Source organism: Charadrius vociferus, unplaced genomic scaffold (genome assembly GCF_000708025.1).
Source record: "Charadrius vociferus isolate BGI_N301 unplaced genomic scaffold, ASM70802v2 scaffold36, whole genome shotgun sequence".
Taxonomy (NCBI): Eukaryota; Metazoa; Chordata; class Aves; order Charadriiformes; family Charadriidae; genus Charadrius; species Charadrius vociferus.
Window position 1 is genome coordinate 727262 of NW_009649047.1, and position 26136 is coordinate 753397.

General features: G+C 46.8%; 1 protein-coding gene across 1 annotated transcript in view; it reads left to right on the top strand.

Moving 5' to 3' along the window:
• Positions 1–21445, top strand: part of XKR6 (XK, Kell blood group complex subunit-related family, member 6) — a 23504-nt gene extending 2059 nt beyond the window's left edge. The window contains exon 2 of the mRNA XM_009887945.1: positions 20170–21445. Coding sequence (XP_009886247.1) covers positions 20170–21134 — 965 coding nt within the window. The 3' untranslated portion in view covers positions 21135–21445. The remainder of the gene's footprint in view (positions 1–20169) is intronic.
• Positions 21446–26136: the final 4691 nt, after the last annotated feature.

The window sequence follows — 26136 nt, forward strand, 5'->3', positions numbered from 1 at the left end:
CCCCCCGCCTCCACCTTCCCCTCCGCCTTCTTCAGCTATGCAGTTCCTCCGTTCCTCCACCACACCGAGCATGCTGCGCTCTCTTCCAAGGCAATGCACGTCCTGCCTGCCTCCCCGAGCCCTGGAGGGCTCTTTGCCTGCCACGCTCCAGCAGCCGAGCTCTCGGTGTCCCCAGCGCACCCCTCTCCCTGCCTCCCTCCTCGCCTGTGCCAGAGATGCGGTCGAGCATCTCAGGGCTGCGTGCCGAGCGGCGGGCGCTGCCGATGGATGCGAGCAGCAGAGCTCGCTCAGGTGCAAGGTTTCCTAGAGCTCCTCCGTGCCCGTTCGGCGCTTCTGTCATCCCCCCTCCTCCCGGCCAGTGCATAATTATGTAAAAGGAAATTAAATGCTGAGAGGAGCCGTTATGGAAGGCAGCATCAAAGATTTCCCTTAAAGCAGGCAGAAACCAAAGGAATACTGATATGTTTAGGAAGGCAGTGTGTTTAAAAATCAAATCAAGTCTCTCCTGGCTCATCGTGTCTATGTGAGCGTGGCTCGTCACAGGAAGAGGCCAGTTCTGCCTCTAAACGGGGACAGTGTCAGCTGCATCACCGAGGGCCCACAGCAGAGCTTACAAACCCAGGTACAGCCCGTGCTGACACGTCCAGACTCCAGCTACTTCCATAGGGTTCACACAGCCTCTTACGGATTCATTTAGTGCTAGAACAAGGTCGGTTTACCGTTTTACACGGCATACATCCCTCCTCCAAGCCCCGGTCCTCCCTGCTCCTAAGACTGCGATGGCAAGCCCAGTGCAGGAAGCCAAGTCAGGCTCCTGTCTTCTCCAGATGGGTCACCTAATGCCTCCTTCTCCTATTTAAGGAGCTTTACAAGGGGAGTTACTGGAATGACTATCAGAAAGTTTTGTCTGTTTCTCTGCTAGTTCCCATGTTAAGGTGGCTGTTGAGGTTACAAGGGTGAACGCACTGGAGGTTTTCACTCAAACCCAGAGCATCTCCTCCAGAGATGTTTAGGAGCACAGTGACAGAAGGGACTGATCTTGCCTATTGTGGTTGCGGTGCGTAGGGGAGCGCTGCGAGGACTAGCAGAGGGGGATGCAATCAGGCTAACGCTTATTTTCCTGGTTTTCATATCTATTGGGTGGGTAGAAGGAAAAGCCCCACCATGCCTTGCAAGAACTGTTTTACCCTGAAATGTACCTGTTGGAAGGGGTTGGGTGGAACCTGTGTTTATTGCTCCTTCAGTGCTCAAAGGACGGACCAGTTTCACTAATGGGCCCCTGCTCACCCAGGAGTTAGCACCTCCCGCATGGTCTGACATGACCAGCAGCAGAAATGCTGGAGCTGGAATTTGAGGTCAAGTCCCAACCTCGGTAGAGCTTGGGACAACACCCCTGTGTTTTTATGAAGGTCAGGATTCATTCCTTCGTCATATCCCTAGCACAAGGCAGACCAGATCCCAACTTAGCTGCTGTCGCCCAATGACTCGGGAAGAGCAGAAAATAGCACAGAGAGAAAAGACGCAAGAACTTGGTGTACTCCATCAGGTGAGCAGATCTGACCTGGAAGGTGCATGCTGAGAGCCTGTGCTGGACTACTTTGTGCTGTGGCTGGTGGGAAAAATGGGTCGACATCAGCTCCTGAAGATGCACATGGACGGAGCTGGTGTTGGCATGCAGGCCCTTTGCGAGCGATTCATCTGCTACAGCCACAGCTGTCTGGGCCCAAAACAGAGTCAATGGAAGGTGAGGGAGGAAGGATACTTTCAAAACACGGATCAGCCCTTGTCCTAAGCAGCTGAAGGAGGCAGAGCCTTTCTCCAGAGAACATAGACAGAACCTAGGTGATGCATTTAGATGAGATGAGATGCTTTCCCTCCAGCAGAGCCTTTCTCCAGAGAACCTAGACAGAACCTAGGTGATGCATTTAGACCTACCCTTACATGATGGGGCCGTTCCAGTACCTAAAGGGAGCCTACAGGAGAGCTGGGGAGGGACCTGGGAGCTCTGTGGAGAGGGACCTGGGAGTCCTGGTGGACAACAGGATGACCATGAGCCAGCAATGTGCCCTGGCGGCCAAGAAGGCGAATGGCATCCTGGGGTGCATCAAGAAGAGTGTGGCCAGCAGGTCGAGGGAGGTCATCCTCCCCCTCTACTCTGCCCTGGTGAGACCGCATCTGGAGTACTGTGTCCAGTTCTGGGCTCCCCAGTTCAAGAAAGACAGGGAACTGCTCGAGAGGGTCCAGCAAAGGGCAACAAAGATGATTAGGGGACTGGAGCACCTTTCTTATGAGGAAAGGCTGAGGGACTTGGGTCTCTTTAGTCTAGAGAAAAGAAGATTGAGGGGGGATCTTATTAATACATACAAATACTTAATGGGAGGATGCCAGGGGGATGGGAGCAGTCTTTTTTCAGTGGCACCCAGTGATAGGACGAGGGGTAATGGGCATAAACTTGAACATAGGAAGTTCCATCTTAACATGAGAAGGAACTTCTTTACTTTGAGGGTAGTGGAGCACTGGAACAGGCTGCCCAGAGAGGTGGTGGAGTCTCCCACTCTGGAGACATTCAAAACCCGCCTGGACGCTGTCCTGTGTAACGTGCTGTAGGTGACCCTGCTCTGGCAGGAGGGTTGGACTAGATGATCTCCAGAGGTCCCTTCCAACCCTAACAATTCTGTGAATTCTGTGAAGGAAGAAGGGAGATTAAGATTAGATATTAGAAAGAAATTTTTCACTTTGAGGGTGGTGAAGCACTGGAACAGGTTGCCCAGAGAAGTTGTGGAAACTCCCTGCAGGTGTTCAAGGCCAGGTTGCATGGGGCTTTGTCCAAAGTGGCTGAAGGAGGCGAGATGAGATGCTTTCCCTCCAGCAACACCTTTCTCCAGAGAACCTGGACAGAACCTAGAGAAGTTGTGGAATCTCCATCCCTGGAGGTGTTCAAGGCCGGGCTGGATGGGGCTTTGAGCAACCTGGTCTATTGGGAGGTGTCCCTGCCCATGGCAGGAGGGGTGGAACTCGATGATCTTCAAGGTCCTTTCCAACCTAAACCATTCTATGATTCTGTGAAAAGGATGCAGCCCTGTCCGTCGCTCTCCTCAGCTGTCTCCAAGATTTAGGAGAGGATGGGATGAAAGGGTGGCCACCTATCTCAGATTCCTGGACAGCACTGGCCAGAGGACATCCCCTGATTTAAATAACATGCTGTATTTGCAGGGGGAAACATGATATTAATGATAAAATAAAATAAAAAAGCCCAGCAACCCAGATCTTCATTTCGTAATCACTCCTAGCAGATAATCCACCTCATTCCTGCAGAAGAAACCATCCTTAACCCTCTTGACCCTGCAGAGGTGCCTATTCCTCTGCACTGAATGGAAAAGAGCATGTATAACCAGCTTAAAGTAGATACCTAACTTCTAGGCAGTTAGTGAGGTGAAAGGGATTCCAGTTTTTCAGCACAAATCTCCTCTTAAAGAGGTTTCCTTTCACTTAATTTTTTCATGTGGTTACTTTAAGACTTAATGAGTCAGCCGAACCTCTAACATCCTTCCACTCATGTCACGAGTGCTTTGAGCAACACTTTTGCTGGGAGTTTGCCTGTGTGAGGCTGCAGTTTTCAGCTCAGGGTTTCCCCCTGCAAAAAAAACCCAACACCTGTCTATCCACCGATGCTGTCCCCGTCTCCTGTATCACCCTGCTGTTGATCCGAACGAGATTTGCAGCGTAAGCCTTCATTATGCAAAGTCCTGTTGAAATCTCTGGGATTTTGTGAGGTGTCTGCACTCCTGGCAGCCCATAATAAGTAGTCTGAAGCTGCTCGTATATTTAAGAAAAAGTAACATTAGCTTCAGCCTGTCTGGTGGTGGAGGGGGCACTTTTTTAAGCTTAAAAGTACAAGTTGGGCACTAAAAGGGATTTTAGACATAGCTACAGACGCATGCTGGCTGCAGAGATATCCTGGTGGCCTTTGCAAATGACGTAGCCAAATTTTTTCCCTCCCCAAGCAAATTCCTATCTGTTTCATCATGCCCTCACTCTTTCTGTACCATGTCTGGGGGCCACTGATGATCAGGGCTTATCCTTTTTTTTTGCGGGGGCACTCTAAGATGCTTTTCGCTCTCAGTTAGTCTAGAAAATTTGAGTGGTCTTTGCAAGGTATGGGAGGACAATCAGCAGGGGTGGGTCAGCCGTTGTCCTCACTGCCCAGAGAAGGCATTCCCCATCAAGCTGAGCGGGCTCACGATGAGCCAACCTCAAGTTAAACACTCCTGCACCTGAGTGAGAGGATTCCTGTGTGGGTGATAATGTGTTAAGTCTAATGTGGAGATAAATTTCTCAGTTAATTTTCCCCCGATGACAGGCTGATAGTTAACCAATGATATGCTGTGAATAATGGATATGCTGTGAACTACATATTGTCTGAAATGTCCTGTTAGGTATATTCATAGGGTAGGAAATATCCCAAGGCACCACGACTTGTTGAGGAATGGGTGAGATCTAAAACTAAGGCCATATCTAAAGGAGAACACGTGAATGGATTACTTCTTACTCAGTCCCCTTCCCACTCAGGCCCCAAAGATCAAAGTAACCTTCTTAGCTGGGGCAACCGAGTTAGAAAGGGAGCCTTCAGCCTTCAGTTGCCCAAGAGTGTGATTTTCCAATGTGATCAACACCGGCCTGAATGTAACTGAAGAGACTAAAATTCCCACGTCTACACTGAAAGTGGAGAAGAGACTCATTAGGTTTGAAAGTTCGTCCTACAAGTAGCACTGCTAACCTTGAAGGAGCACGAGAAGTTAGCGCAAGATCCTTCTTGCTGGCCTGGGACAAGTGGGTAGGTCCATCAGAGAGCCCAGCAGAAATGCAGTTCTGGGGTGCAAGTGGACAAGCACCGGCAATGGGCAGCCATCGTCACCACTGCTGCCCTGTTAGCGTGGGCCTGACGTGGTTTTGGCTTGGGCCAGCTAACTGTGAGCCAAACAAACCCCAAGGACTGCTTGGGAGTAACCACAGACCAGGGACCATTCCCAACAGGCAGTTGGATGTGGCCACCTTTAGACGAGGAGAGATGGGGTATGGATGGGGCTGGGGTGCGCCTGCTGGCCTCAGGGCTGGAGAACAATCCCTACAAATACTTGGTTCTTAGTAGAGAAGCAGCCACTGAGGACTGTGGGTGGGAGATGCCATGCTGGGTGGAAAAGCACGTGTAGGGGAAAGTGCTTTCTGTGGTGCTGCCTGTTTTCCACAGGTGTCTTTCAGTTTGGGTGTAACTAAATATATACATTCCAACAGCGCTCAACCATGAATCCAAAACCCCATATTCAAATCTCGGTCACCTCACTGCACAAAATTGTCCCCATTTGTGCAGAGTCCCATAACCAGAGTTACCCATCATAAATAAGGTGTGGTTCTACCCTTTCTACACAGGCATCAGGTTCCACAGGGCCCAATGCAAAAAAGATTGACATGTCATCTACACCCTCTGTTTGGGATGGGTGAGACATTGATGCATGCCCAACAAAGTCCTTTATTTCCAGAAGCAGAAATCCTCTTCCCTTTTCCCACCGGTGTATTTTTCCTAAGATCCAGCAAGATAACAGCAATGTATGCCTAAAAAAATCTTTGCCTCCCAGAGTCCTTGGTAACAGGGTGGGTTGGGGTGGGTGAAATGTCTACCAGAGTCACAATCTGGGCTTTGGCTTGGGCTGAGAGACAGATCATAAGAAAAAAAGACCCTAAAATTTGGCCCATGGGGTTGAAAGCATATTCTTTCTCCCTCTCTCTTGTGCCGTTCCTTGAAGAGTAAAAGAAACCGGAGACATCCATCACCCAGCCCTGGTTCCCTGTGACAGAAGAGACATGAGCAGAAAAGCGGTTGCTTATTGCCATGTGGGTAAGGGAAGAGGACCCCACCAGTGTTGTGCTTGCTGAAGGGGCTTGGGAGGGAGGAACCAGAACAATCTGCGTTGAAAGTTTACCCTGATTCAACCACAGTTTCCCTTTAAATGTTCATCAGCAGACCAAGGAGGCACCTCGCAAAATGCCCAGATAGCTCCACACGCAGAAGCAGCTTTCCTGGGAGGCCACTCATATGACTCAGGTACTTTGCCAGACTGGGGCATATGGCTCTGTTCCTGACGTCCCCTCCTTCTCACCAAAGCCGGATGACAGATAGCAATTTGGTGCCCTGCTTGAAACGAGTCGCTGGTCCCGGGCCAATTCCCAGCAGCATCAAAAAGCCATCTCCACAGTTGGCAGTGGGCACCGAGGACGTCTTGCTCTGGCGTGCTGAGAGCAGGCCAAGCCCGAGGCGTGCTGGCAGCGAGCGACATGGGGAAAGCTTGCCCTATCATCAGCCGTATTGTCCCAGCGCAGTGGGGAAGGACTGGCTCCAGGAGGTTTTGAAGCCAGTGACAGCTTTTTTTTTTTTTTTTTTTTTTTTCCAATGGGCTTTGGAGTAAGCCCAAAGAGAGGTGTCATCCCTTAGCCCATCCCCACCTGCAGCTTCTCCATCCACCACCTTGCCACAGCTCTCGCTCTGTTATTTCGGGGTGCTGATAAAAACCCTGCTGTTCCATACCACGTGCCACCATCACGCGTATGACATGCCACAGCCAATAAAGATGAGTCACCGTTCACAGGATGGCGCTGGCAGGTGGCCAGCGCTGCCAATTTTAGGCTTTGTAAGGCTGCGGTAATCATTGGGAGGGGGTTACATCATCAGAGCACTACGCAAGCATTAGCCCATGCTGTTCCTAGCAGCTTCAGGCCAACTGGGAAACTGAGGCACAGGCGGAGAGGGTTGAGTAGCCTAAGGTCTTAAGGAGGATCTCTACGCTGCTTGCTCCTGGGGAGCACGTTCATGCCAAGCAGATTCCGGGCAGGAAATTAAGGCTTTTTCAGGTAACTTTGTGCTGCAGACTTTCTTGGAGACCTACCTCTCGCGGCAGATTCGTGATTGGAGCATAGAAAAAGGTGGCTGCACGCTGCTGTGCGATTGGCTAGTGAGATGCGTGGAAATTCAGCTATTTCCATCTTCAGGTTGCTTTAGCGTGCAGCTCTGGGGTTCACGTGAGGCATCCAAGAGAGCATGCTAACTCTGGATAAACAAGGAGCACATAGCCACAGAGATGTGCAAAAAAACTGGGGGAGATGCAGGGGGGGTGCTGGGCAGGGACCTCTCTGTGCTTCTACCCCAGATGTAGATGGAGCAGTTCAGGTTGATGCAACTGGCTCAAAATTGCTGAGTATTGAAGGAAGGAACTTTCCTCTTTCAGAAACTATCAGTTGTTTTAGATGATTAGCTCAGGGTGACAGTCTTGAGTCTGGGAGTGCAGTAGATTTACTGAGTCAATAGAAATCTCCTGAAATGACTTTTGTCCTAAGTGGCATTTGACCAACCTCATGCTCTCAGTGCCCTCAGTACGTTCACGTCTTCACATGGACGCTCACTCATGGGGGATGTCCACCAGGCACGGCTGTTTCCCGGTCGCAGGAGCCCATATGTGAAATACCCGAAGGTGCAAACAGCCATTTGCAGTAGGGGAATGAATGCATGGTTTGATCTCAGCCTGCCCTTGGGGAAAGTGATGTTCATTAACTTGTTGAAGAGGCAGTCTCAACTCTGTCTTGTACACACATGAACTTCTGAGAAGATCCAGGAGAGACAAGCCAATCTGAGCATGACTTAACTGGTGGATGCTGGCGTGTTATTGAGTTCTGGCCTGCTACACATCACTTAGACCTTTGCAGAGTATACAAAGCATGGGAAGCAGAGGAAGAAACAGGTTCCTGCTGTTTTGTTTGGAAATCAGTGTCCCTGGTGCCTTCAGCTACCCCACTGCGAGACAGCACCAGCTGCACCACATCCGTTTTTGTCGCTTTGTCACTCCCCCTCACAAAAATGCTCTGCCAGACTCACTGTAATGATGCCAGCCCTGTCTACTCTCCAGAAGTGTTGTGTTGCTCCTTCTTTTCAGGAGACCAGTCACCTCACCTGCAATTCCACCAATGGCACCCTACACAATAACAAAGATTTACAAACTGTGAGGTTAGCAAAGTCTGCACTGCTGACACATCTCCTCTAAACACACTGAACGAGGACCTCTTACCTTGGCCAGGGAGTGTGAACAAAGTTGGATTTCCTTCCTTTTCCCCATCATGTCAAAAGCATTCCCAGATCTGGGAGGAAGTTATTTCTCTAATGGCCTGCAAACTTTCTGTGTCCAGGCCAAACCATTAACCAGAGGTGGTTTGCAGGATCCATGTTTGGTACTGTCACCGACTGTTTGAAACGCTGCCTTGGTGTTGCCTCGTCTCCAAGGAACTGGCCGTGGGAGCTGTATTTATAGCAGGAAGTTCCTTCGCTAAGCCCTGGCAGAAGATGTTGCTTCCTCAATCTGGTGACAAGTCTGTTGGGTTTCATCTATGCTAATAAACTGAAACACATCAGAACATGAGCACAACCACCAGAGCTCGGTCATCCACGTGGTTCAGTTATCATCACACTCCTTGGCACATTTTTAGCCCACGGCAGCTAGCACCAGCCCAAACAATTTCCAGGCTTGGCTCAGGTGTTAGCACGGGCCAAGGACGATTCCCAACAAGCAGTCTGGATTGGGCCACCCTGTTTTGGAGGCTGAGACAGAAGAATGACATGGATGTAGCAGTCAACAGAATTAGGCTTTGCTCAGTTACTGATCTGTAGGCACAGGGTCCCAGGTTCCAAAGCTGCCCCAGACCTGTGCTAGGGAAAAGAGATTCTCATGGTTCTGTTCAGAAGTGGACAGCAGAACTCCTAGGGCTTTACTTTCCAGTGCTGATGTGCTCCCCTATTTTTCAGAGTATTTTAGTTCCCACTGCAAGATTACAACATCCTTGCAACTCGTGCTAGGCAGATTTAAATTATTCTCTATGGCCGTGGTTCTCATCTGAAATAAAAAAGAATGCCAGGATAAAGATGCTGTAACAAATATCAAACATACAGTGTTAAAATGCAAGTGTATGGTATGTGTTTGCAGAGTTGTGTTGTTTGTGCCAACTATCCCTACTCAGAACATAGAAATGGGTGGGGAAAGATTTTATTCTAAATCAAGCCATGTGTTGTTTTCCATAGCAAAGTTTTTTCTCCCCCATTTCAGTGCATTCTAGTAGTGTCATAAGGTGTGTTTCTCTTCTAAAGTTTCCTAGCAGTAGAGTTCAAATAGCATTGGGTCTGGAAAATCTCAGTATCGGAGGCTCATTCTGATCTTTGCAGAGTGTAAATGGGGAGTGACACTGCTGGAGTCTGTTAAGATGTTCAGTACACTCAAGAATCTGAGCAAAGAACTGGCTGCTAAAAGTTGTGTCTAAAGTGTCCTTCACAAAGACCCAGCTGTTGAATGTGCGGTACGATTTTTCCTCTAAGAGTAACTCTTCTTGGATTTTGCCGTCTTATTTTTCCCAGTTAAAGTAATCACACGTTTGGGGTTTTTTTTTCTGCTGTTGCTCTGGGAAAGACTATTTTAAATAGCAGATGGAAAAAAACCCTAGATCTCAGCAATCAACACTGCACATCTAACCAAGAGGCTACAAGAGCAGCACAGTCATACTCGGGTGTCTTTAGACCCTAGAGATTCATGGTAGATCCATGTTAATGGTGGTGCTTAGTTTTCCATATGAACTATGGAGGTAGCTTAGGTTGACTTTTCTCCCATCTCAGGTGCCTGGTAACATCTGGATGCCTCTGGGCCACGCTGATGGCCATGTAGATACAAGGCTCTGCTTAGGCTACTTTGATTTCTGAACTGAGGTCAGAAGCAACTGAGCAAAAAAGGAACGAGAAAGTACACCAAGAAAAAGCAATGGAAGTCTATAGAGATGGCTTGTACACTTCTCTGCTGGCTGTGTTCCTTTCAGGTTGAACCAGGTTTCTGTGATAGCCTCTACTGCCCCGTAACATTGCCTACAAAGAGGGATTTTGCTCTGCATGCATAGATTTAAAACCTGTCCTTGCTGGGGATGTTGTCAGGACATCCAGATGGAGCATGTCAAGTGGGGTCTCTGGAGGAGTCTCAAATCCTCTTGTCTGTGGCTGTTGACTTGGGGATTCAGGTGGGGTTCTTCTTCACTGTGATTCTGAGACAGCGGTTAAAGGCATTCAGATTTACAGGATTTAACTAAAGTCTTTATAATTACAATGATGACTATGAAGAGGGTATCTCACTCTGAATAGAGTGGCAATTCATACAGCCTTTGACAAAAATAGACACGTGTAAGTGTTCTCATGCTCTTATTTCCAAACAACCTAAACTGTGCCTAGAAAATCCTGGCTGCTTCTTCTCCCCCAGCACATTTCCACTGCAGCATTAGCCCAGGTGATTGCTACCTGTATGTGTGACATTAGAAGATGGAGATGAACATAGTTGTGGGTGCTGAGCATCTCTATGAACCTTGACGCAGCCCTATCCACATAAGATGCAGCATGCCTTCTGGAGGATGCACTGGGGAAATATGCACCAGGGCATTGTGGGAAGATCCCGAAGAGATATTGGCACTTGTGTAAGATAGACAGAGTCCTCACTGCTGGGGGTGGGGGTTACCAGGCCCCGCAAACCCCAATTTAAGTGATAACAGCAGCTATTCTAGTTGGAAACACCAGCAAATGTAGCCCCACACCAACATCAAAAAAAACCAGCCTCAGTAAGATTAATGAGATTTCTGGTTTACTGCAAAAATCACAAAGGAAAGAACTGTTCTTATATTAACACCCCCAAATTAGCATCCACTGAAGTTCCTTTTTGGTCAGAGGGGGACAAGAATTCTTGTATCTCTATTTTCTTAACATTTAGAGGAAGTTTCAAAATGGAGGAGTGATTTCAAAATAAATAGCTACATGTCATAAATAATGTCACAACAATGTCACATCAAAAGGGACTACGAAAGAAAGATTAGTCTTTTTGTGTGTCTCCCCTCACCTCTGCTCTGTGGTTGCCTCCTGCTTCTTTAGGACTGAAACTATTCACCAAACTCACCCCAGATTCCTGAGCGGTTTTAGACACCTGCTGCAAATTACTCTCTCTGAAAAGTGTGATTTTCAAGTTAATTTCCTTTAACCCCATTAGACTCCAATCAGAGACTCTGGTAGCTGGATGGACCTTCAGAAGAAGGCTTTTCTCCATAAGGTTTGCTCATCTAGATCTAGCAATAGTCGGGCTGGAATTTTCCTTAGAGATGGCTTTGAGAGCACAGCTGAGACCAGATTCCTAGAAGGATTAACTGTCAAAATAATATTTTTTTTCTGGCATAAAGCTGTCTACATGTCTGTATTACCCCTTACCTGAGCTCTAGCTGCCATGGCTGGGCTCCCCAGATCTGTCTGGACACAGCAGCCACCGGGGCTAATTTATCCTGCCAAAAAGCCGAGCCTGGAAAATCTGATAATATGAGAGGCTTCATCTCCAGGAGTTGAACCACAGGTCTTCCACATTATTTTTAACGTGATGAAGAGGATTATATGACCATGTTTGCGATAGGCAGAAGACTGTGCACAGGTTATGTCTACACCTGTAACGCAAATGGTGCCAGAGTCCAAGCACTGGCACTCAAGTGGTACTGTTAATATGGTCCTTGGTACAGTTTGGGCCAACTAGCCCTTTCCCAAAGCTTTCCCAAGCATGGGAAAATGAGTTTACATAGGCCAGGGACCCTTCCCAAAAGGCAGATAGGATACAACTACTCTGGTTTGGAGTCTGAGAGAGTTTAATAGGATGGACATGGCAGACTCTGCCAGCCGGGCTCAAGGTCAGCGAACAGCCCTGGCTCTGTTTCTCATTCGCTAGCTTAGATGTCACCACAGTGACCCGGGTTCTGTCAAGGCCTGGGTTCCCGTGTGCCCTTCTCCTCTCTCCTGCTTTTCTTTTTTTTAAGAGCCGTTATCTGGAGGGGAGCCACTATACAAGATCAAAGATCCCGGTTAGCTAGGTGAGGAGAGGCTTGTTTGAAGAGCTGCGCGTATGTAAGAACTGAGATTTCAGCTTCAGCAAAGCTCTGCCAGCAATGTTTCAGCTGTGGAGTGGATGTCAGCAGCTTTTTTGCCTACATAACTAGGTAAAAACCGAGATACCTGCGGTCAGCATCTTATGAAAGGGGCAAGGCTATTATGGAAAGCAAATAGCGGAGTCACATGCCTATGAGGACTGTGTGCCTACATGCCTGTTGACATCAGCCTTCTTCTCACTGATGTAGCAGGAGGATATTGTCTTTCTCTAGCACTTTCTTGAGGATGCTGGTAGCTCTGGCTGGCTGTTCAGGGAAAGGCAACTTGAACATGTCCTCTGACTGATCATGGCACCCTTCTCTCATCAGGTGGGTGTTGGGGCAATGCTTTGCCTGCTTGGCCTTCAGTGGTATAAAATCATTATGTTGCGTCACTTGAATTTGCCCACATTATATTGGGTCTGTCAACTTCTGCTCTGCTGATGTTAGCTATTCTGCTCATCTTGGAGCCAGGAACATGTTTCCCAACCTTCCTTTCTGCTCTCCTTTCCTTGCTGGAACTTAGGGCTCTCCTCTGAGCTCTTGAGGGGATTTGGTGGATGCCAAACCACTGCTGCCTAGGGTACTTTTCATCTTACCCACTTCGCCTTGTTTGGTCATTTCAGTTTGATCATCCACACTCCAGGTAGAGTTATCTCCAGAGGACAACTCATCCCATGTTGAGTTTCCTGAGAGGCATTTCCAGAGGGCAACTCATCCCATGTCTCAGACAGCTCTACCTTGGGTGGGATAAACACTGAGGCACATGATGCAAAGAAGATCTTCATTAAGAGCATTTTAAAATGGGGGAGAAGCTTTGCCAATCCTTATGTGATGGGTAATAGCCAACTTCTTCAACAGGAGATTTGACATTTCGTTGAGGGTATTCAAGGACAATCCAAAACAGAGGGCAAATTATCCCATTTCTGCTTGGCCTTGGGAGCCTTGTGCCTCCCGCAGAAGGATCAGTCGCTGGCTTGAATCCAGGAGAAGATACAAGGCTGGATGGCCCCAGGGCCTGAGCCAGTTTGGCAGCTCCCGAGTTCACAGAGGAGATGAATAGGAGGAGACATGACAGAAGCAGACGAGATAATGAGAGCACAGATCAGACGAGTGTGGCCGGTCACCTCTTCTAGCAGTAGAAGAAAAAGGGCATTTGGGAGAACTGAAAGGCAGCAGGATGAAAGGGGAGAAAAGCAAGTCCTTTTGAAACACAATCTGTAGTGAACCAGTGGACCTCAGTTCCTCAAGGCAGTGCTGAGGTGAAGGCTAGAGGGGAACTAAAAAGAGATCCAGTGTTTCTGGGGTCAGTGAGGACATCTTAATTGAACTATAAGAAAAGGTTTTAGGAAGCATTCACATTTGAGGACATGAGCCAGCCTTTAACTGGCAAAGGGTGGGAGGGCAACTGTCCATGTGAGCAAGCTGTTCTGAAGTTGCCTTTCTATGGACTTTCTCACTCTCACAACAAAAGGTTTGGGAACATGGATGTTCCTCTGGTCTGATGTGGAAGAACACTCTGTGTGTTAGCTTGGACATGGACTGTCCTGTATAGAAACTCAAAGCAAGCCTCAGGTCAGGAAGTCCCAGCAGGATTCAGTGGTAGAAGACCCTCTTCTTGTTGTCCAGATCTACTTGGAGATTGGTCCCTGAATTGAGTTACTTACCTTTGCTTCTCCCCTTTCCCAAGCAGTCACCAGCACTTGTCTATTTCTCATGGACTGGTGAGGCTGTGTCCTGTGGGAGTCAGGTCCTGGGGAGAATGGGGCTGCGTATGCTCCCTGGAGGAAGGTCTCAGAAGAGCTCCTTAGCAAGGGAGCAGATGCTAAGGATTTGACACTCACACTTTGCCCAACAAAATCAAAACATTTTTCATGAGAAAAGAGCAAAGGACAGGACACTGGTGTAACATCTCTTCCCAGTGTCAGGCTCTGGTTTTTCATCCCTGGTCACACCAGCTCTCAGTAGAGTACAGAGGTGTCACACAGATGTGAGCAGGCCATTCCCGGGTCAGACCGGTAAGTGGTGTTCACCGTAAGTGAAATAGTGCTCATCTGCCATAATGGACTTGTGGCACACTGGAGAAACTGGTTAAGGAAGTGTCCTGAAGTCCTATGAGGACAATGAATGGCAAAATATTCTGTGCAGCCCATTATTATTTATATACTGGTAATGATCCGTATTCCTCCATGTTCAAAGCGAAAAACAAAGAGGGAGAATGAAGGAAAGAAGAAAAAGTCATTCCCTCCTCTGAAAGGAAAGAAAAAAGAAAGATCAAACATCAAACTCCAGCAGGAACAAATGAAAATCAGAGCCGGGGTCTGATTCTGACCCCTTTTACTCTGGTGCAAATAAATAAGAACAGATTAAAAAGCAAGGGGGAGCAACTTCCAGGCAATGTTATTGCCACAGCAGAATCTGTCTCCATCTCTTTTGTATATAAACGCATTTTCACTCCGTGTGCATCAAAATGAAAACCTGTTCCTAGATTCACACTGAGCTCCAGGGCGGAACGTGCCACCCAAAGGGGAAAACACGATAACAGGGTTCACAGCACAGAGACCTGAGCAGGCAGCGAGTGATGGGGAGGAACCGAGACGTGGCACTTGGCATTAGGCAAGCGCCGGCTGCACACAGGGGTTGATGGAAGGTTTCATGTCGCACTGAATATTTCCTGTCCGGCTCACCCGGGAGAAACGTTGGTATCTTCCCATTTCATTTTAGTAGAGTCTTCAGGAGAGTTAATGTCAAAAAAGAAATAGAGCACCGTTTAGGCATCGTTTTCAGCTTTAAAGGGACAGGCACCACAGTAAATATTTAGGGAATACGCTGCAGTGAGTGCATTCGAATTACTTACAGCCAATAACCTGCAGCTGGATTCGTGATGAAAATGGTACATACCCCTAGTGAAAAACATCTCCCCTCAGCTGAACAGCACTGCAAGAAAGGGAAAAACGGATATATTGTTCATTTTAAATATTCATTTTTGTGTGTGTGTGTGATTTGTCTGCAGCTTGTATTAGACTTGTTGGAAAACCACGTGTAATTGCATAGCACGAATAGGCCAGATAGACTGGGATGGCTTTCCATGCCCTGTTTTTATTACTGCACGTATATGGGCTTTAAAAACATCAATGGCAATTTAAGGGGAGTCATTGTTTTGAGTCTGTCTTTTGGATGTGGATTTTTCAAAGACCCTCGTTGTATTTCTGAGATGGCTTTTTCCTTTTCTGAGCCATCAGTAGGAACTAGAGGATGAAAACCGAAACAGGCTGAAATTCAGCCAGCCCTTGCGAGCTTCAGCAAGGCTTCAGGAGCTTCCCTTGAGCTCAGTGGTTCATGCTCCTCTCCTCTGGCGTCAGATCATTACCTGCGTTGTACTCTAGTCCACTCATGTTTTTGTGGTCCCAAGCAATGGCTCTTGTTTCCCCTTCTCAGGCACTCTATTCCTTGGTCCAACTCTCTTCTCGGGAAGTTTAACCTTTTATGTAGCTGCCTGATCTCCTACTGCTTTCTCATTTCTCTTCACCAATTACCGTTGCTTAGTCTCCGTACCCCGTGTGTTTACCGCTGAGGGCTGTTCATTAGCTCCCCCTGAGAAAGGCAGAATTGCTAAGGCAAGAAGTCAGCGTCAAGGCAGTTCAAGATGATGGGCGAGCTCAGCTCCAGATTCAGACACCTAAACAAAGGTGTTTCCAATGGGGGTGTCTCCACGGGATGGGGGTGTCCAAGCTTCCCTTGTATTCAGTGGAGATGTAGGCAATACAACCACCGGGTCTAAATGGCGACTTTCATACAGCATGGCCGCACTGGCCGTAATGACTACAGAAACACTTTGATTGACTTTTGCATGGTGTCATTTGAGATGCCCTGAGTACCCTGCCTCCCTCCAGCTCCCAGCTCAAAAATCTTATTGTCTTCTGTATGCAAGCTTGTCACATCTGCCAGCTCCACATGGAGGTCTGGGATATCCTAGAGCATCTCAAATGTTGCTGGATTCCCATCTGCGCTGGTTGCAGTAAGTCTTAATTCTCCATTGAGTAAAGTAAAGAGACATCACTCACCCACGGACACCCCGAGGTGAATCTCTACAGTAGGAGTTGAGTCCTGTCTGAAATGCCTCGGCAAGGTGCACTGTGATGTGAGGGAGATCTATTCCCTGCTATAGCATGGTTTTTATATGAGACCTTGGATAAATCCTTCAAATCTCAGTGCTTCTTCTGTCAAATGGGGACATTAAAGAGCTCTCCCTCACCGTGCTGAATGTATGTTAGGAGATGTCTCACCATAAGGACTTCAGGACACATTACTAAAAAGACTTGGGGAGCTCATTCTTGTGATGTGTCATTCAAAACACATGGGCTTGACTCCTCAATGATGCTGACTACGGCCTGTGAGTCACTGGTTGCTTTCTAGCAGGTGACGGGAGGAGTCCGAGGGCTGTTGCAGAGCCTGGTACAGAGAGTCTGAAGATAACCCCAGTCAATGCCACTCAGACTTGTTACAGGCTGGTGGGATGCAGATCCCACAGATGCAGCCATGCTTCCAGCCCCATGGTAGATGATGTCCACATGAGTGCCCACACAGATGTGTCAGTGCGTGGTGGGTATTTTCCACTCCCAAGACTAAGCACAGAGTGGGAGGAGTGGGAGTGGGTTTATTGAAGTGACTTCAGTTTTAAACCAGCCCCAACCCTTTAATAAACAAACCTTGGAAGGGAGTTGAAACCCACTCATGCCAGATGAAGGTGCGTCAGTCACCATGTGCAAAAGTCAAAATCCAAATAAAAAAATGCGTCCCATGTGATCCAACTTATCAGGACTTTTTGTTCTAGTTATAATTGGAGAGCTCTCTATAGTTGCTTAGAAAAAAGGCCTGCAGAAGTGGTAAAGAAGGGGAAAACTTATCCCACAATCTGTGAGAATTGTACATTGTATTAAGATTTCACAGGCTAGAAGGAACAGGGAAAGATGGGAATAAGAAATTCATGGTCAAGATGACAAAAGCCAAGGCGTGCTTTGTCATTTAGCTCTGTATGAAATAGCCAGGGAATAATTTCTGTGGCAACACAGTAAGTACTGCAGAAATCTTCATGTTGCTCCATGGTACCTGTTGACGTCCACCTACTGATCGCACCCCCCTGACACCGAGGTTCAGATCCAGCTCATCACCAGAATGCCAAAGTTTGCATTTGCCACAGCGTTGTGAATTTTTAAACGATGGCAGGAATATGTCACAATGTCTAGAGATACTTCATTTCCCCCCTTCCTCGGATCTCAGTGCAAATGAGGAGGCAACGAACTGTTTTGCAAGGGTAGGACTCATCCCGCCTGACTGCTGGTCTTCTCAAGTCCTCTCATTCCCCTGTCAAGGGATGGAGACAGACACTTTGGGAGCGTGAGTCAACCACCCCTTTGTCCCACACGTGGATCTTAGGACAGGGTGAATCACTTTCTGGGGGTGTCTGCCTCTCTCTGTTGACTCGAGGAGACGTTCAGATGACTATCAGCAGGCGTGGTACCGTGCAATGTGAGTGACTCAACACACACACTCTCAGCCAGCCTTGTTGCAATTTACAGCAAAGGCTGTGATTAGTGTAGGCTTCTGCACTGCAAACGTTACGGTGGGAAAAGCCTTTATGTGTACACCGGGGTTTTGTTTCTGGTGTATTTTATTCCTCTCTCCGTTCTAGAATAAATGAACCCAACAGAAACATTTTTAAGCCAGTGTGACACATCTGTCTCTTGTGGGTTGGCGCTGCTTGAGTTTCAGTATGCAGGTACATCTAATGCCGTACAAGTTTCTACTATAACAGCACTAAAATAAGACAATACATGACTTTTTCTTTCTGCTGATCATGGGAAGTTTTTAAACTGAATAGCCAGAAGATACTGCAACAAACAGCATAGCATCACTTACCTTAAAAATTGTGGGGTATTGCTCAGCCTTCCAACACCGCTATGTCTGCCAAGAATGTAACACATCTGGTAGGTTAAAAATAAATCTAATCTACAGCTGTTTGGGGCTGAGGCTGTTCACTTTCAGAAGTTTCCATCCATTAGAGTCCCCAAGTCGTATATGCAAGTGTTTCCTATCGAGGACTTAGAACTTGGGGAAAATTGTGTTTGTTCTTAATGATGGTGGCCTAATGCTTCCCTCTTTGAAAAGGCCATTGATCTTACTGGTTTGTGGTTTGTTGTTTTTTAAAATTTGGTCTGGAATGCTAATGCACGTGTGAGCCAGAAGGCGAGGTATTAAGAGAGAGACTTGAGAGCTGGTGGAAAGGCATAGTTTTGTTTGACCTGCAGGCTGGGAGAATTTCAATGAGGAGCAGAGATGGAGGTCTGCCGTCCTTCCTGGCCACCTTCTCCAGCACCTCTGCTCAAGACATAGCTAGGCTGGAAGGGAGGAAATCTAACCCCACTGCGCTGTGGGGTGGGCTCCTCAAAAAGAAGAAGATAAAGTCTCCAGAGTGAGGTCTGAAGAGCCAGTGGATCTTCCTTCCATCCCCACGGGAGCTGGGTCCTTGTGGGCAGAGGGAAAAGTGAGAAGGAAACAGAAGAAGAAGAAATTTAGGGTTTTCAGACATTTTAGCTTTTTAACCCTGACCAGCTGCAGCAAGATGCTCCTTGGGTTTTCTTAAAGTGGTAAAAGCAAAATAGAGCTGGACTTGTTTTCTGGTACGTCACACATCAGGGATGGAGGGGCTTTTGTTATTGTTTGTTTTGCTTGAAACCATTAGCATTTTTCCTTTAGACTTCATAGGCGGTGCTCCCAGAGAAATCTTTGGCAAAGGCCAAATCAAAGTATAGCTACCAAATTATTTAGCTTCCCAAACATGGGTCTTAGTCCATCACTTCTTCCCTCACCTGCAGAGCTGTTGTCCAGTGAGCAGCAGTGGGAGCGAAGGAATGAGATGCCAGTGGCCTTTTATTTTCCCAGGAATCTGTCAATTAATTTTTATTATGATGCTTTGCTCAATGAGTTGTTTGATTTACCTTTGCGATAATCAACGGTATTGTATTTTTAAAAGCTCCTGAACTGCAGCGGGGCACTATTTTATCCATTGGATGAAATAAATAGTTTAAGTGTTGGTTGTGATGGGGAATAAGATGAGGCCCCTTTGGAATATCATGGGGTGCCTGCCCCATGCCAGGGAGCAGGGGGATCAGTTGGGAACCGAGGGTGACGCCAGGGCAGATGATGCCCTCACTGATGGAGCAGTGCCGCAGGGTTTGAGTGCACCGGGCAGAGCTGCGTGCTGGTAGTGTGTCCCTCAGCAGTCCCAGACAAGGCGAGGGGGTGGTCCAGATCCAAGGTCCCTCCAGGGAGCCCCACCAGAAGCAGAGTGAGACAGGGCTGGAGATGGGGCTGGAGACATGACTGCCACTTGGATCTGTGGTCCACCCAGGAGACAAGGCTGGAGATAAGCTACCTGCTGTATATATCTTCAGTCCATTCTGGAACCGGGGCAGGGGAGTTGCTGGAGGGATCAGATTCTTTGGTTTGGGACCATTTGAGGGTATTGATGAATCATGATGTTCCCTGTATTTTATATTCATCTGCATGGGACCACGGGGTGACAAAAAAACTGACCAACTGCCCATTATTCCCAAAGGCAAATGCAAATGGGGATTCCCGATTAAGGCAGAATCAAGTAAAAGTCAATGTGAATGTTCCTTGTATGAAAGAATTTTAGAATAAAAAAGATCCATGTAGTTACAAGGAATATAGATGTCCTGCTCTTGCAATGGTGCACTCGAAGATAGACCCCTTTCTACAGAAAGTACCCTTCACTCTTGGGCTGCAGCGTTTAGGCGGGATCTGGATTTCAAATTCTCAAATGTGGATCTAATAAGGATGAGGACAGAGGCTGTTCCCTGTAAGAAGAGAAGAGCTGGGGTGGGGTGGCAGAGCCAACAGCTCATGAAGATGAGCATAATGTGCTGTGTCAGAGAATTCCTGAATACAGGATCGTTTCCAATTCCCACACTGATATTTCTGTGTTTCTCTCCTCTAGACTGTAAGGACAACCTGACGTGAGTTGAACCTTTGGGCTACTGAGCCTGCCCCAGATGCAATAATTTAGTGAGCAGATGATGTTTTCAACCAAACCTCCTGTCTAACTCAGTGGATCTGTGTGTCTTCCGGCAGGTGTGTCCTCTGTGGCCTCCCTGATGTCCCTGGCTTGGGTGCTAGCCTCCTATCACAAGCTTCTTCGGGACTCTAGGGACGACAAGAAGAGTATGAGCTACAGAGGGGCCCTCATCCATCTCTTCTGGCGCCTCTTCACCATCTCATCCCGAGTTATTTCTTTTGCTCTCTTTGCTTCCATCTTCCAGCTCTACTTTGGGATCTTTGTAGTGGTCCATTGGTGTGCCATGGCTTTCTGGATCATCCATGGTGGGACAGATTTCTGCATGTCTAAGTGGGAGGAGATCCTCTTCAACATGGTGGTAGGGATTGTGTACATTTTCTGCTGGTTTAATGTCAAGGAAGGGCGGACTCGATACAGAATGTTTGCGTATTACACGGTAGTCCTGACGGAGAACGCTGCCTTGACGCTCCTTTGGTATTTTTACAGAGATCCTGACACTACTGACTCATATGCCGTGCCAGCACTGTGTTGTGTCTTTCTTAGCTTTGCTGCTGGGATAGCTTTGATGCTGTTATATTATGGTGTGCTGCATCCCATGGGGCCAAGAGCTAAGATCTTTGCCAGCTCCTGTTGCGCCGAGCTGCTCTGGGGCATTCCTTTGCCCCCCGATGTTGAGCCCATGGCACCCCAAACCCCTGGGTACCGGGGGGCCCAGGCTACGCCCACCAGAGCGGTCACGGAGCAACAGGAGGAACTCACAGCTGACACTTGCTTGCCCGTTTTCCAGGTGAGAGCAATGGTACCATCTACTCCATCTGGGCGACCCTACCCCCCAGAGGGGCCTCTCATTAAGATTGACATCCCAAGAAAAAGATATCCGGCATGGGATGCTCATTTTGTAGACAGGAGGTTAAGAAGAACTATCAACATCCTCCAGTATGTCACCCCCACAGCTGTAGGTATTAGGTATAGAGATGGACCTCTCTTATATGAGTTGCTACAATATGAATCTTCACTTTAAAAGCTCCTTAAAGCAAAAGTAAAAGAGGGGACCTTATTTTTGTTTACGGTAAACACAGATCATGAAACAAACACAAACCTTCAGATAAGCTTTCTTTCTGGTTGCTGTATGTATAAAAAGAAAAAAAAAAAAGATATTCTCTATGTTTTGTAAGTAAAAACAAAAAGAAAAACTTTTCTTTTGTTTTTTACACACAAGAAACAGTATTTCAACTTCCACACCTAGGATTCACAGGTGGAGAAGGAGGCATCTCCACATCAGTTTTATACCGTACACCAAGTGTAGAACATTATTTATGGGATTGGTGCTGATTGAAAAATAAAAAAAACAAACAAACAAACCTACAACTGCCTTATGCCCTTAGGTGCTGAGTTTCATTAAGTACTGTCACCTTTCTCATGCAAAACTCTTTGATGAGCCAGGAAAAAAAAAAACACAACCAACTGAAATACAAACCTTAAAATTAAAAAAAAAAATAAATTAACAACAACAACAAAAAGAGAGAAATGTATGAAAAACAATCTTGTCGCTCTTATTGGATTTAGCAGAAAAAAACCCCAAATGTCTAAAGATAAGAAAGCAAAGCCGAGACACCCCCAATGGAGTTTGATTTTTCCCAACAATTGAAAGACAAAATCAGGTCTGTAACTCAATTTGGCAACGCATTTATAACGCCATTTGGCCAAGGCGGCGAGCCTTGACCGAGTTGGGTTATAAACGCCATCCCACCGCCCAACCGCTTTCCTGGTGCGAGCGTGCCACGCGCGCTGGCCGCTTTGCACCAGATTAATGTGGTAATACAGTATCTGATCTTGTTTCGAACAATTGCACACGCTAAAGCGCCACTGTCCTCAGTGGAGTCAATAACAACCGTCTGAGCCCAGAATAAGGCCTGCCACCTTGATTTCTGGAAAATAAGAAATCCGCCAACGTTGAAATTATATACCAAAAACATTATACTAAAGTACATTTACGCATATCTAATAACTCTTTCAGTAATAATAAAACTCAGCATAGTAGCAAAAAGCGAGTCAATTTAAAGGCACAATACTTGATCAGTGACTGGCAAAATAATTTGACCTACTGTATCATTTTAAGGCTGTGAAAGGCATACATGTATTATTTGTAATCTCGTGTAAGACCTGTCATGTCTCATTCAGTGCGAGCCTTAAAGTGATTGTAAAGCATCCTTCGTTCCATTTTGGGGTTTTTGGGTTTTGATTTTTGTTTTGTTTTGTTTTGTTTTTAAGGAAAACAAAACATGAAAATTGGGATTAAAAAAAAAAAAAGCAAACAAACAACAACAAAACAACCAACAAACTTCTTCAAACGGTAATAACCTGTTAACTGACTCACGTCTTGAGATGATTTGGTGCTTTGTATTTTTGTTGATGTTGTTGTTGTGATTTAGCTGAGAATTCTTCAACTCGGTACATGTGGGGAACTGCTGATAAAAACTGTCTCGTGTCACCCTCTACTGTAAGTACATGGCGAGAAACACCACCAGAGGAAATTCAAGAGCGTAGCCAGAGCATCGTGGTTTAGCTTAGCCTTCTCACCGCAAGGAGATGCTGCCACCTCCGATGATGGCAAAGCCTAGACGGTCACCTGCCGAGGGTTGTGTGGTTGTCTTGACATTTCCAAATAACCCACTCGGTGTCTGAACATTCACATCTCTCGAATTCTGTTTCTGTGCTGGAATCTCTTGTTTCGAGTTAAATCACGGGTTTGCGTCTTATCTAACACCCTTTTCCTTTTCGAGAGTATTGCTCCTTTAAAGGAATATTCCCGTTTCAGGGCATCTTTTCAATCCCACCATCCCTCTACTTGGGAGGGGAAAAAAAAACCCAACAGCAACATGAGATATTTTTAAGTGAATGCTGTAGTATTTTCTGTGTGCAATTGCAATTTTTTATTCCAGAAATACTGTAACTGTCTAGGGTGCAAAACTCCCATGCTGACCTATTCTGAAAAGAAGATCAGCATGGGGGGGGATATTTTTTAATTATGATTATGATTTTTTTTTTAATTTGAGGAATCGGTTGGTTTTTTTAATTATAATAGTATTTAAAGAAACTAGTACCAATTTTATATAACAGTTTAAAGAAGCTGAATGCTTTCTTCGCCTGAATATACCTGAAGAGAAACATTTTTTTCAATCAGTGATCCTTTGCAGTGTTCTGAGAAAATGTCGGGGTTTCTTCAGTTGTTTCATTTTGTTTTGTAAAGAAAACTTTTAACTGGTGTCTGTCCCTTTTAAGGAGGGCAGGACTCATTCACGCCAAACTATAGACACACGGCAAAGTTTAAAAGAAGCCAAATTGTCACTGGTACTGTAATTCCCAGTCAAACTCCATTTCAGGCAAATGTTTCTGGGCTCTGATTACAACCGATATGATGGTCACATTTTCACGCAAAGGGAGGGATTTTGTCTTGTCATTCCCTATCTAAATTCCCAGTCCCTCATTTATTGTGTACATAAATACACACACACACACACACACATAAATATTTGCAAAAAGCTTTCATTTCCTTCCTCCATTGTCTGTGTCACATAACCGGTCCCTTGTCAAGTCCCTTCTCAGGTTGGAACTCGATGATCTTTAAGGTCCTTTCCAACCTACACCATTCTATGATTCTAAGTGTCCTACTAACATTTCACCCTGTTTCTTCCCTAACTGGTATGCTGTCTCCATAAAAAGAGGTAATTTGTGAAGTGAACTTGCTGTCCCCAGCTACTGGGTCATAAAAACACAGAGGTGTCCATCCTCCAGCAACAGGATTTTCTTTTGACTTCCCTTTGATACTAGTGTAGATTTACTCCGATCCAGTTCCCTGAGACTCATGGCCTGTGTGAAGACTGTCATCCGTGAAGACCTCTCCTCTACACATCTGCATTTCATTGGCATAAGCATGAGAAAGGAATGGATGACAAACAACCTTTCTGTTCCTCTGGGACCTTTCCTCCAAGTGATAGCATCCTCATTTCCAAAAGCACCAAGAGCAGGTCCCCCTCCCTGAACCTGTCAACCTTGAGGTCTGGTTTGGAGATGTGATTCCATTCTCTGGCCCCACTGAACAGCCGGACCCTGCCGCTTCGCACCAGGAGAGTGAAATGAGTCAACGAGCCGAGGCACACTCATCAGGAGTCAAGGAGGAGACTCTTCAGTGTTGCCTCTCATGAGCATCTGCAGCCTGCCTTCCCTCAGGAACGGGACCCTTGCTCCAGACCACCACACCAACAGCCGTCCCCTCTGTCCTGTTACAGGAGCGGAGGGGCAAAACACTCTAGAAGTGACCTTACCTCTCAATACAGTGCTAATTTCTCACAACCAAACCAGCTTGACTAAGGGCTTGACACACCCCTGCTCCAAAGTCCTCCTTCATGGCTCGTTGTATGGATAACAATGAAGGCAGGTGCCTCCAATGCTTGTTAAAACTGTTTCATTGCGCTTAGTTGCATAAACTTTCTGCCTCTGCTATTAGTTCTTTCTTTGAATGATACCCACTGGCATCTTGATTTAGCAAAAGATTTCCAGTGAGAGCCTGTGTCAACCCTGAGGAACTATTTCTCTTTGAAGGACTTCATTACAGCCTTAATGTAAAGCACGTGCTCTACCACTACACCCAACGAGTTCATGGTGGACAGTTTGGTGTGGTGACCATTTCCTCTTGGGATTATCTGTGATCTTGTTGCCAAACAGCGCCTTTTGCCAAGCCAAAAGCTGGGGGAGGAAAATTACCCTCAGCTCTTTATTGGTACTAATCCCAAGGCTAAGAGTCTAGTCCTCGCCTCCTGGGGGTTTTTTTGCCCAGCATCTCTTTGATTTTCGGTGTGAACTTTGGCAGGATGGTCGGTGATGATTTTGATTTCACTTGGTTTTTAAGGCCTCAGCTTCTCACTGGTAGCTTAGTTATACCATGTTCCACCTTCTTGCCAAAAGATACTGCATGAAGCATCTTTCAAACTGTCATGGAGAAGGCTGAGTCCGTATTTACTCCCATCAGAAGATCAGTGGGCAAATTCTCTGGCACGTTTGTGCTGCTGGATTCACCCTGGGATCATCTAAACCAGCCAACTATGCCACGCCAGGACAAAGCCAGGGCATGAGGGCTCCACCATCCCCACTGTTATATTGTTCGAACCTTCCCTGGCATGGTTTTTACCGACTCCGACGAGCCCTGGGCTTGTGCACAGCTTGCACAGGCGTTGACGCTGGCCAGAGACCATCCCCAATCGGCAGTTTGGATGCAGCCGCTCTGTATCGGGGGTGAAAGAGCTTAGTAGTGTGGATGCAGCCAGCACTTGTCAGTTGGCTTCATGGCCAGAATGGATCCTGGCAGTGCTTAATTTACTAATGAAGATGTAAGTGCATGCCACAGACCAGGATTCAGGACTTGGTGGAGGACATCAGCTCCGATCTGGCATTTTTCTGTTCTCTGCCTGATTCAATGGACAAGGCATTTTTGTGGTTCACTTTGTTCTTTGTGCTGAGGTTATTTTTCCAACAGCGTCACTTTTATGGTGCTGATGTCAACCCATCCATCTACCCCTCCACCCATGTCAGATGGCTGGCATGCTTAGTGTGATAGTGTTATGCATCTGTAGGCAGCTAATTTGGAGACAGGAATGATTCAGACCGGACCAAATCGAGGATGGAAATACAGGAATTACAAGGTCCCTGCCCATGCCCTTGTCATGCTTTGCCACCCACACAAGGCATTTTTCATCCGCAGCTTATCCAACCTGAACTGCAGAAGAGGAGCCAACGTTGTATAATTACCGGTGGAAAGTGCAAGCGAGCCACCGATTTCAAGTGTAAATATATATATTGTCAGTGTTTTGCATTGGAGCTAATTGTCTGCTTCATCCTGTCCTTCCCTGCACCTGCCAAAAGTCAGTAGTCATTTGCATGTATTTTTATTTAAAGCTGACTAGATGAAACAGGACAAAATTAATTTCAAGCTTTAGTCAGTGGCCTGCTGAAACCTGGCTGATGCT